Genomic DNA, 13366 nt, shown 5'->3' on the forward strand with positions numbered 1-13366 from the left:
AGGAGGATGTGGATGGGGGTATACATTTATAGGAGGGTGTGGATGTGTTATACAGATATAGGAGGGTGGGGATGGGGTATACAGATATAGGAGGGTATGGATAGGGTATACAAATATAAGAGGGTGGAGATGGGGTATACAGACATAGGAGGGTGTAAATGGAGTATACAGATATTGGAGGGTGTGGATGGGGTATACAAATATAGGAGGGTGGGGATGGGGTATACAGATATAGGAGGATGTGGATGGGGTATACAGATATAGGAGGATGTGGATGAGATATACAGATATAGGAGGATGTGGATGGGGTATACAGATATAGGAGGGTGTGGATAGGGTATACAGATATAGAAGGGTGTAAATGGGGTATACAGATATAGAAGGGTGTAAATGGGGTATACAGATATAGGAGGGTATAGATGGGGTATACAGATATAGGAGAGTGTGAATGGTGTATACAGATATATGAGGGTGTGGATAGGGTATACAGATATAGGAGGGTGTGGATGAGGTATACAGATATAGGAGGGTGTGGATGGGGTATACAGTTATATTAGGGTGTGGATGGGGTATACAGATATAGAAGAGTGTAGATAGGATATACAGCTATAGGAGGGTGTGGATGGGGTGTACAGATATAGAAGGATAAGGGAAGGGTATACAGATATAGGAGGGTGTGGATGGGGTATAATGATATAGGAGGGTATGGAAAGGGTATACAGAAATAGGAGGGTGTAGATGGGGTATACAGATATAGGAGGGTGTGGATTGGGTATACAGATATAGGAGGGTGTGGATAGGGTATACAGATATAGGAGGATGTGGATGGGGTATACAGATATAGAAGGGTGTGGATAGGGTATACAGATATAGGAGGGTGTGGATTGGGATACATATATAGGAGGGTGTGGATGGGCTATACAGATAAAGGAGGGTGTGGATGGGCTATACAGATAAAGGAGGTTGTGGATAGGGTATACAGATATAGGAGGGTGTGGATGGGGTTTAAAGATATAGGAGGGTGTGAATGGGGTATACAGATATAGATATAGGAGGGTGTGTCAAAATAAAAGACTCAGCTGCTACTGGTCGTACTAATTGTAAGATATGTGTGACAAAAGTCTTTGTAGTTAACAGATGAAAGTTATATAAAGATTTGTTATTTCAGGGTGAGACTCCATATGATCTAGCAGCAAAAAGCAAAGAGAACCAATATAAAGAAGTGATGGAATACTTAAAGGTACATATATATAGTGTTAAATTACAAATGCTTACACTTAGAATGAATCAAGTAGAAAATAAGTTAAAAAATATAAATAAATATAAAACTAAGAAATTAAATGCCACAAAACCAAGATACTTCAGGAGTGATATCTTATAAATTAAACATTCTTTAAGTCTTGAGCAAAACATTTCAAATTCTAATGAAATTATTTGTTATGACAATTTTGATTGGATAACATGATATATTTGAGATCCTAAATTCCACGCTTTAACAGACTTTAACTAAACTTAGCAGAATAGCCATCATTTTTCAATTCAAGAATTTATTGTTGTGTCGTTTATTTCATTCTAGAGTTTTTCGCATTTATTTTTATCTTGCTTAAAGAAACCTTCAATTGGCCAGTATTGCGCAGCAACATGGTATTGCGCAATATCAAGAAATCTTCAATTGCACAGTATTGCGCAAAAGCAAGAAATCTTCAATTATATAGTATTGCGCAAATGCAAGAAATCTTCAATTGGCCAGTATTGCGCAATAGCACAATATTGGGCAACAACATAGTATTGCGCAATAGCAAGAAATCTTCAATGACACAGTATTGCACAATAGCAAGAAATCTTAAATTGCACAGTATAATATTGCGCAATAGCAAGAACTCTTCAATTGAAAATAAATACAAATCTTTTAACCAATTTCAATGGGATTAATTTAAAGTCATTAATTTTTAGCTCACCTGGCCCGAAGGGCCAAGTGAGCTTTTCTCATCACTAGGCGTCCGTCGTCTGTCGTAGTCTGTCGTCCGTCGTTGTTAACTTTTACAAAAATCTTCTCCTCTGAACAAACTGGGCCAAATTTAACCAAACTTGGCCACAATCATCATTGGGGTATCTAGTTTAAAACATGTGTCCGGTGACCGGGCCAACCAACCAAGATGGCCGCCATGGCTAAAAATAGAGCATGGGGGTAAAATGCAGTTTTTGGCTTATAACTCAAAAACCAAAGCATTTAGAGCAAATCTGACATGGGGGTAAAATTGTTTATCAGGTCAAGATCTATTTGCCCTCAAATTTTCAGATGAATTGGACAACCCGTTGTTGGGTTGCTGCCCCCTGAATTGGTAATTTTAAGGAAATTTTGCTGTTTTTGGTTATTATCTTCAATGTTATTATAGATAGAGATAAACTGTAAACGGCAATAATGTTCAGCAAAGTATGACCTACAAATAAGTCAGCATGACTGAAATGGTCAGTTGACCCCCTAAGGAGTTATTGTCCTTTAGAGTCAATTTTTAACAATTTTCATAAAATTTGTAAATTTTTACTAATATTTTCCACTGAAACTATTGGGCCAAGTTCATTATAGATAGAGATAATTGTAAGCAGCAAGAATGTTCAGTAAAGTAAGATGTACAAACACATCACATCACCAAAACACAATTTTGTCATGAATCCATCTGCTTCCTTTGTTTAATATTCACATAGACCAAGGTGAGCGACACAGGCTCTTTAGAGCCTCTGGTTTGGGGTTCTAACCTTGTAATACTTTTAAGCTCACCTAGCCCAAAGGACCAAGTGAGCTTTTCTCGTCACTTGGCGTCGGTCCTCCGTTGTTAACTTTTACAAAAATCTTCTCCTCTGAAACTACTGGTCCAAATTTAACCAAACTTGGCCACAATCATCATTGGGGTATCTAGTTTAAAAAATGTGTTCGTTGACTAGGCATACCAACCAAGATGGCCGCCATGGCTAAAAATAGAACATAGATGTAGATTTTGGCTTATATCTCTGAAACCAAAGCATTTAGGGTAAATCTGACATGGGGGTAAACATGTTTATCAGGTCAAGATCTAACTGTCCTGAAATTTTCAGATGAATCGGCAACCCATTGTTGGGTTGCTGCCCCTGAATTGGTAATTTAAAGGAATTTTTTTCATTTTTGGTTATTATCTTAATATCATTATAGATAGAGATAAACTGTAAACAGCAATAATGTTCAGCAAAGTAAGATCTACAAATAAGTCAACATGACCAACCCTTAAGGAGTTTTTGCCCTTTATAGTCATTTTTTTTACAATTTTTGTAATCTTTTACAAAAATCTTCTCCTCTGAAACTACTAAGACAAATTTAACCAAACTTGTCCACAATCATCACTAGGATATCTAGTTTTAAAAATGTGTGTGATGACCAGGCCCTCGAACCAAGATGGCCGACATGGCTAAAAATAGTACATAGGGTAAAATGCAGTTTTTGGCTCATATCTCTGAAACCAAAGCATTTAAAGCAAATCTTACAAGATAAAATTGTTCATTATGTGAAGATCTATCTGCCCGGAAATTTTCAGACTAATCAGGTAACCCGTTGTTGGATTGCTGCCCCTGAATTGGTAATTTTATGAAAAAATTTCAACTTTTGGTTATTATCTTGAATATTATTATAGATAGAGATAAACTGTAAACAGCAATAATGTACAGGAAAAAGACCTACAAAAAAGTCAAATGACCAAAATGGTCAAATGACCCTTTTTAAAAGGAGTTATTGCCCTTTATAGTCAATTTTTAACAATTTTCATAAATTTTGTAAATTTTTGCAAAATATTTTCCACTATAACTACTGGGCCAAGTTCATCATAGATAGAGATGATTGTAAGCAGCAAGAATGTTCAGTAATGTAAGATCTACAAACACATCACCATCACCATAACACAATTTTGTCATTAATTCATCTGTGTTCTTTGTTTAATATGCACATAGACCAAGGTGAGCGACACAGGCCCCTTAGAGCCTCTAGTTTGGATATTGGGCCCCATTTTTAAATTGGGCTACATTGTGGTCCAAAGAATCTAACATTAAACTTTGTTTGATTTCATCAAAAACTGAATTATTGCGGCTGTATGATATGCTGAATCTTATTGTGCATATAGATTTCTTATTTTGGGCCATGTTTTCAAGTTAGTCCATATTAAGGTTTGAAGGGTCCAAAATTAAACTTTGTTTGATTTCAACTAAAATTAAATTTTTGGTGTTTTTTTTTATATGCTTAATCTAATCATATTGTTAGATTTTGGATATCAGACCATTCTAGGTAAATTAAATGTCCCATTTCGAATTTTAAAGGTCTTTGACCACATCTATTTTTGTCAGAAACTTATATTATGTCAAAAATTTGATCACAGCTTGAATATCGTGTCAAAACTTGCCCCAACTGTTCAGGGTTAGACCTCTGCAGTCGTATCCGGCTGCGCTCAGCCAAGCATTTTATTTCTATCATGCTTAAAGATATTGATTTGATATTTGTTTTATAGATTACAACATGACAAGTTAGAAATCAAGTTAGAATTTTGTTCCAGTACAATGAATTTTTATCCGGTAGGGTACTGTGTATTGCCATTCAATGCTCTCTTACCTCAAAAACTTTATGAGATAGGTAAAAACTGTTTGAAGCAAAAGGGGTCAGCAATACATGATCTACAAAGTGTCAATATGGCCATAAACAATAGACCATAGGAGTTATTGACCTTAAATGACATTTTTTTTACTGATCTTAGTGCTTTTGCTCATTACCTTGAAAACTATTATAGAAAAGTATTAACTGTAAACAGCAAAAATAATCAGAAATGCAAGATCTATAAAATTGCCAATACAACCTAAACAACTGGATGACTTCTAAGGGAACTATAGCCTTAAACTGCCATATAGTTAATAATGGAAGATGAGGGTAAAATGCATTAATTGTCTTAATCCTTGAAACCACAATAGGTGGAGAAAATCTGTCGGGGGCAAAATACTGATTGTCAAGATCTACCTACCTCCTATTTTCACCAAATAATCTTGTTGCATAGCATCCAACACTGAGCTTGTGAGGTGCATTTGACTCCAATCTTAATTGACCTGCCGAAGGTCGTGGTTTGCCAAGGGTACTCAGGCTTCCTCCACCAATAAAAACTGATTTTCACAATATAGCCAATGATACTGAAATTAGCATTAAACACCAGCAATTACTCAATCATTGAATTAAGTAATCAACCCAATTTAGTGTTAGCAGAAATGCCAAGGTGAACGATACAAGTTTTTTTGAGCCTTTTGTTTGTTTTTATACCCCTGCTTTAAAAAAGGGGGGTATACTGTTTTACCTCTGTCTGTCCTTCCGTCAGTCTGTCAGTCCATCAGTCAGTCCCTCTGTCCCATGAATATTTTTCGTCGCATTTTTCTCAGGAACTACAATACAAGGATTTCTGAAATTTGGTTTCAGGGTTTATCTAAGTCAGCTATACCGTGTGATGCGTTTTCAGATTGATCACTTGACAACTTCCTGTTTACCGAACACTTGTATGATTCTACACATGATAGCCAAGTTGATAATTTTCGTCACATTTTTCTCAGGAACTACATTACAAGGATTTCTGAAATTTGGTTTCAGGATTTATATAAGCCAGCTATACTGTGTGATGCGTTTTCAGATTCATCACTCGACAATTTCCTGTTTACCGAACACTTGCATATTTTTACACTATTAATAATATCCACTTGCGGCAGGGGTATCATCAGTGAGCAGTAGCTCGCAGTTTCACTTGTTCATTTCTGCTTTTTGTCTTTAAAACCAAAAAACTTGGTCAAGGCAAAATAATCAGTAAGACAGGCTTTGGTCCATAGTTTCCATTAAACACAAATATTCTTGCTGCATTGTATAATTTTTTTGGGAACAGATAAACCAGGTTTAATCCACCATTTTCTACATTAGAAAATGCCAGTACCAACATGACCAAGTCAGGAATATGACAGTTGTTATCCATTCGTTCGATGTGTTTGAGCTTTTGATTTTGCCATTTACTTAGGGACTTTCGGCTTAGAATTTTCATGGGAGTTCGATAATTTTGTTATTTTACTTTTTATATACCTGCAAGGGGATTTTCCAAATTAAAAAAAAACCTGTTCCCTGTAAACTATATGATATCTCTCTTTTACTCTGAGCCACACATTATCCTGAAAATACAAAAATGTGTTGGATATATTTTATCATGTTTATGTAATGTTGAACATTGGTATTACATATATATTAGTATTATGTATTATATATTATTTTTTGGGGGCTTTATATCTTAAAATTTTAATAGTTCTTCAAGGGACATAAGTGAAGATGTATTCACAGTGCACATTACTTATTTTTTAGACTGTCATGTCAAAGAAATCTCCAGGTGTGACTGCTGGTCAAGGGATAGAAGGTAATTTTCTTTAACTTATTTTATTATTATATATATATTATTCAAACTATTCATTAGTTTTAACACATTACATGTTATGCCCCCCGAAAATTGACAACTGGACATAATTTCAATTAATGTGAACCTATTGATGTAAAATTAATACAAACTAAACTTAATATAACTAATTAAACGAAGGCACAATAATTTATTTACAAACCAATGCAAAACAATTCACAATTCTTTATTATCAGATGGGTACATGAAGTGTAAAATCTGCTATCAATACATTTACAAATCATTAAACATATGGCAGCGTAATATAACGTTAAATGAACGACTTTCGCCCACCCGATCTGATTTTAGGTTTTCAGCTCACCTGGCCCGAAGGGCCAAGTGAGCTTTTCTCATCACTTGGCGTCCGGTCTCGTCTGTTTTCCGGCGTCTGTCGTCGTTAACTTTTACAAAAATCTTCTCCTCTGAAACTGCTTGGCCAAATTAATCCAAACTTGGCCATAATCATCATTTGGGTATCTAGTTTTAAAATTGTGTGGCGTGACCCTTCCAACCAACCAAGATAGCCGCCACGTCTAAAAATAGTACATAGGGGTAAAATGCAGTTTTTGGCTTATAACTCAAAAACCAAAGCATTTAAAGCAAATCTGACATGAAGTAAAATTGTTTATTAAGTAAAAATATATCTGCCCTGAAATTTTCAGATGAATCAGACAACCTGTTGTTGGGTTGCTGCCCCTGAACTGGTAATTTTAAGGAAATTTTGCTGTTTTTGGTTATTATCTTGAATATTATTATAGATAGAGATAAACTTTAAAATACAATAAATGTTGGCAAAGTAAGATCTATAAATAAGTCAACATGACGGAAATTGTCAGTTGACCCCTTTAAGAGTTATTGCCCTTTATAGTAAAGTTTTAACCATTTTTGTCGAGCCTTCGACTTTAGTCGAAAAAGCGAGACTAAGCGATCCTACATTCCATCGGCGTCAGCGGCGTCAACAAATATTCACTCTGTGGTTAAAGTTTTTGAAATTTTAATAACTTTCTTAAACCATACTGGATTTCTACCAAACTTTGACAGAAGCTTGTTTATGATCATAAGATAGTATCCAGAAGTAAATTTTGTAAAAATAAAATTCCATTTTTTCTGTATTTTACTATAAATGGACTTAGTTTTTTCTGCGGGGAAACAAAACATTCACTATGTGGTTAAAGTTTTTAGAATTTTAATAACTTTCTCCAACTATCCTGGATTTGTACCAAACTTGGACAGAATCTTGTTTAAGATCATAAGATAATATCCAGAAGTAAATTTTGTAAATAAATAAATTCTTTTTTTTCATATTTTACTTTTAAATGGACTTAGTTTTTCTGCGGGGAACCATTACATTCACTCTGTGGTTGAAGTTTTTAAAATTTTAATAACTTTCTTAAACTATCCTGGGTTTGTACCAAACTTGGACAGAAGCTTATTTATGATCATAAGATTGTATCCAGAAGTAAAGTTTGTAAAAAGATTACTCCGTTTTTTCTGTAATTTACTTTTAAATGGACTTAGATTTTCTTACAATCATAAAATAGTAACAAGAGGAATATTTTTATTGATTTTTTTCCTCATTGTTGTTGAGCCTGCGATTTACAGCAAAAATAGGCGAGACACTGGGTTCCGCGGAACCCTTACAAATTTTTTCGTAAATCTTAGTGATCTTTTACAAAAATCTTCTCTGATACTACTGGACCAAGTTAATTATAGATAGAGATAATTGTAAGCAGCTAGAATGTTCAGTAAAGTAAGATGAACAAACACATCACCATCACCTAAACACAATTTTGTAATGAATCCATCTACGTCCTTTGTTTAATATTCACAAAGACCAAGGTGAGCAACACAGGCTCTTCAGAGCCTCTAGTTTATGTTCAGATTAGGCAATTTTTCCCCCATGTTCTCTGAAAAGAACTTTTTTAGTATGCCCCACCTACGATAGTAGAGGGGCATTATGTTTTCTGGTCTGTGCCACTGTTCGTCCGTTCCTTTTGTCCGTTCGTCCTTTCGTTCGTCCCGCTTTTGGTTAAAGTTTTTGGTCGAGGTAGTTTTTGATGAAGTTGAAGTCCAATCAATTTGAAACTAAGTACATATGTTCCCTATGATATGATCTTTCTAATTTTAATGTCAAATTAAAGTATTGACCCCAATTTCATGGTCCACTGAACAAAGAAAAAGATAGTGTGAAGCTCAGGTTAAAGTTTTTGGTCAAGGTAGTTTTTGATGAAGTTGAAGTCCAATCAACTTGAAACTTAGTATACATGTTAACTATGATATGATCTTTCTAATTTGAATGCCAAATTAAAGTATTGACCCCAATTTCATGGTCCAGTGAACATGTAAAATGGTAGTGCGAGTGTGGCACCCGTGTACTATGGACACATTCTTGTTATATGAAAAGTACACTTTATTTCTATTTCATTATAAACTAGAGAAAATTCTGATTCCAGTGATATCTAGTTTTATACATGCATTTTTATTGACCATTCCACCACTAAGGATCACTTATGCATGGTCCCTAAAAATATGACGTCATAGAAACTGTTGATTGCACCCTGTGCCAAATGTATAATCACAATCCAAATTCAGAGCTGTATCAAGCTTGACTCAACTGTTCAGGGTTCAACCTTTGCAGTTGTATCAAGCTGCGTCCTGTGGAGCATTTAATTAATATAGAAAATATCATAAATTACCAATTCAGTTAGCATCATGTTCCAGTACAATGATTTTTTTAACCAATAGGTGACTATTTATTGGCATGCAATACTCTGAAAATGCTTGTTTTAATTTATTTGCCCGTCATAGTCGATATGTTATATGGTACACCCTTGTCCGTCTTTCTGCTCGCCCATATGCCTCCCTGTCTGTCTGGAGAATGCTTTAATAAAATTTAATGAAATATTTATGCAATATTTGATTCGTTAGAATAAATCTTTACTTTTTTTATTTTCAAAAATGTGTTTGTCTGTCGTTCCATAGTTACTGTACGTCAGATGAATGTCAGTTTTTCTCATGTTGTGCACTTACTCAATAGATATAGGAAGATGTGGTGTGAGTGCCAATGAGACAACTCTCCATACAAATAACAATTTAAAAAGTAAACCATTATAGGTGAAAGTACGGCCTTCAACACGGAGCCTTGGCTCACACCGAACAACAAGCTATAAAGGGCCCTAAAATTACTAGTGTAAAACCATTCAAACGGGAAAACCAACGGTCTAATCTATATAAACAAAACGAGAAACGAGAAACACGTATATATTACATAAACAAACGACAACTACTGTACATCAGATTCCTGACTTAGGACAGGTGCAAACATTTCAAGTACACTTGGTTTAATTTTTTTGAGACTAGTCTAGGGATTGATAAAAGTAGGCTCCCTTGTTAACATTTAATTGTTTTCCTCTTTTACTCTGACCAATTATGACCTGATTTCATCTTGCATGAGTAACACCACCAATGCCACATGTGTAGCAGGAGGTAGAAGACCTGCATGCTTCAAAGCTTAAATACAGATGTCATGCTTTCTGTTACAAAATTTCTGTCAGCCATATGGACATTGTCCTTGACCTCATTTTAATGGTTTAGCCAGTGCTGAAAAAAATGTTTAACACATGAATTTATGGCGTGTGATTAGTAATATGAAAGAAAAAAAATTTTGTCCAGCCTGTGACTTCTGTCGCAGAAAGCTTGACATAGGGATAGTGATCTGGCGGCGGCGTTAGCTTACTTCTTAAAAGCTTTATATTTCAGAAGTAGGAAGAACTGGATGCTTCATACTTTGTATATGGATGCCTTATGTTACGAAGTATCCGTCTGTCATATGTCCATTGTCCTTGACCTCATTGTTATGGTTTAGTGAAATCTTGCAAAAAAAGTTAAGATTTGTTGTAATGTTAATTTCTTTCTTATTATGAGTACATGTAATAGGATAACTATATTTTGTATATGCGTACCTTGCAAGGTCCTCATGCCTGCCAGACAGTTTTTATTTGACCTTGACCTCATTTTTTCATGGATCAGTAAACAAGGTCAAGTTTTCATGATCATGTCCATATATCTGATACTATGAGCAATAGGTCTACTATATTTGGTATATTTTGATTGTAAGGTGTACATGTCCAACTGGCAGGTGTGATTTGACCTTGACCTCATTTTCATGTTTCAGTGGTCAAAAATAAGATTTTGAGTTTTGATCTTTTTTTCTAATACTATATGCAATAGGTCAACTATATATGGTGTATGGACATATTTTATGATGAACACGTCAGTCTGGCAGGTTTTAATTGACCTTGACCTCAATTTCATGGTTCATTGTGTAATGTTAAGTTTTTTGTGTTTTGGTCTGTTTTTCTTAAACTATATATAAGCAATAGGTCCAACTAGATTCATTGTATGAAAGGATTGTAAGGTCAATATGTCTGTCTGGCAGGTACCATCTGACCTTCTGGCAGGTACCATCTGACCTTCTGGCAGGTACCATCTGACCTTGACCTCATTTTCATGGTTCATTGGTCAATGTTTAGTTTCCATGGTCAAGTTTGTTTCTTAGATACTATAAGCAATAGGTCAACTATATTTAATGCATATATTGGATCGATTGTAAAGTGTACATGTCTGTCTGGCATGTTTCATCTGTCCTTGACCTCATTTTCGTGGTTCATTGGTCAATGTTTAGTTTTCTTGGTTAAGTATGTTTTCTTAGAAACTATAAGCAATATGTCAACTATATTCGGTGTATTTCTTGTTTGGTTTTATCTGACCTTGACCTCATTTTCTTGGATCATGTTAAGTTTATGTGATACTTGTAGTAAAGCTTTATATTTAGGACTATCAACATAAAATCAATGGTTAGTAAAGAAGGCGACACATTTCAGTGTGTGCACTTGTTCATACTAGAGTTATGGGAAGTGACTAGATTAACGAAATATGTTATATGTTGTGAATTAACTCACTATGCTAGAATCAATTAACTGTTTATACTTTACTTAATCATTGAGGAAGTTAAATTCATGAAAGCACTTTGGATCATAAAATTTGTAAAGTGTTTATTTCATTTACATGGTTGTTGGAATTAGGGAAACTACATGCACTTTTATTCTAACTGATTCTTATTCAATACCTATAGTTTTTATACGACCGCAAATTTTGAAAAAATTTTCGTCGTATATTGCTATCACGTTGGCGTCGTCGTCGTCGTCGTCGTCGTCCGAATACTTTTAGTTTTCGCACTCTAACTTTAGTAAAAGTGAATAGAAATCTATGAAATTTTAACACAAGGTTTATGACCATAAAAGGAAGGTTGGTATTGATTTTGGGAGTTTTGGTCCCAACATTGTAGGAATAAGGGGCCAAAAAGGGCCCAAATAAGCATTTTCTTGGTTTTCGCACTATAACTTTAGTTTAAGTTAATAGAAATCTATGAAATTTTGACACAAGGTTGATAACCACAAAAGAAAGGTTGGGATTGATTTTGGGAGTTTTGGTTTCAACAGTTTAGGAATTAGGGGCCTAAATAAGCATTATTCTGGGTTTTCGCACAATAACTTTAGTTTAAGTAAATAGAAATCAATGAAATTTAAACATAATGTTTATGACCACAAAAGGAAGATTGGTATTGATTTTGGGAGTTTAGGTCCCAACAGTTTAGGAATCAGGGGCCTAAAAGGGACCAAATAAGCATTTTTCTTGGTTTTCGCACCATAACTTTAGTATAAGTAAATAGAAATCTATGAAATTTAAACACAAGGTTAATGACCATAAAAGGAAAGTTTGTATTGATTTTGGGAGTTTTGGTCCCAACAGTTTAGGAAAAAGGGGCCCAAAGGGTCCAAAATTAAACTTTGTTTGATTTCATCAAAATTGAATCCTTGGGGTTCTTTGATATGCTGAATCTAAAAATGAACTTAGATTTTTTATTATTGGCCCAGTTTTCAAGTTGTTCCAAATCGGGGTCCAAAATTAAACTTTTTTGATTTCATCAAAAATTGAATAAATGGGGTTCTTTGATATGCCAAATCTAACTGTGTATGTAGATTCCTCATTTTTGGTCCCGTTTTCAAATTGGCCTACATTAAGGTCCAAAGAGTCCAAAATTAAACTAAGTTTGATTTTAACAAAAATTAAATTCTTGGGCCTCTTTGATATGCTGAATCTAAACATGTACTTAGATTTTTGATTATGGGCCCAGTTTTCAAGTTGGTCCAAATCAGGATCTAAAATTATCATATTAAGTATTGTGGAATAGCAAGTCTTTTCAATTGCACAGTATTGTGCAATGGCAAAATATCTAATTTTACAATATTGTGAAATAGCAAATTGTTTTTTAATTAGAGTTATCTTTCTTTGTCCAACATAGTAAGCAAGAAATATCTTATTGCAAGATTTTTTTTTAATTGGAGTTATCTTTCTTTGTCCAGAATCAACTTAAATCTTTGTTATATACAATATACAATGTATATTCACTTTTTACTACCAACTGATAAATTTAAATAATCTTTACCATTCAGTGATAACAAGCAGTTTTTTTGCATCTTAATATTTTATGATGTATTTAAATGAGTAGTTATTGTTGCAAACTCCATTAGAATATTTTAGTTGAGATTAGTTTTGGAATAAGGGAAAGGGGGATGTGATTAAAAAATTGGGTTCAATTTTTCTTATTTGAAATTTCATAAATAAAAAGAAAATTTCTTCAAACATTTTTTTGAGAGGATTAATATTGAACAGCATAGTGAATTGCTCTAAGAGAAAACAAAAATTTTAAGTTCATTAGAACACATTCATTCTGTGTCAGAAACCTATGCTGTGTCAACTATTTAATCACAATCCAAATTTAGAGCTGAATCCAGCTTGAATGTTGTGTCCATACTTGCCCCAAC

General features: G+C 34.3%; 1 protein-coding gene across 1 annotated transcript in view; it reads left to right on the forward strand.

Moving 5' to 3' along the window:
* The window catches only part of LOC134700479 (uncharacterized), a 521631-nt gene that overhangs the window by 432799 nt on the left and 75466 nt on the right, over positions 1–13366 (forward strand). Inside the window, exons 2-3 of the mRNA XM_063561872.1 lie at positions 1169–1240; positions 6392–6443. Coding sequence (XP_063417942.1) covers positions 1226–1240; positions 6392–6443 — 67 coding nt within the window. The 5' untranslated portion in view covers positions 1169–1225. The remainder of the gene's footprint in view (positions 1–1168; positions 1241–6391; positions 6444–13366) is intronic.

The sequence above is a fragment of the Mytilus trossulus genome, unplaced genomic scaffold (genome assembly GCF_036588685.1).
Source record: "Mytilus trossulus isolate FHL-02 unplaced genomic scaffold, PNRI_Mtr1.1.1.hap1 h1tg000158l__unscaffolded, whole genome shotgun sequence".
Taxonomy (NCBI): Eukaryota; Metazoa; Mollusca; class Bivalvia; order Mytilida; family Mytilidae; genus Mytilus; species Mytilus trossulus.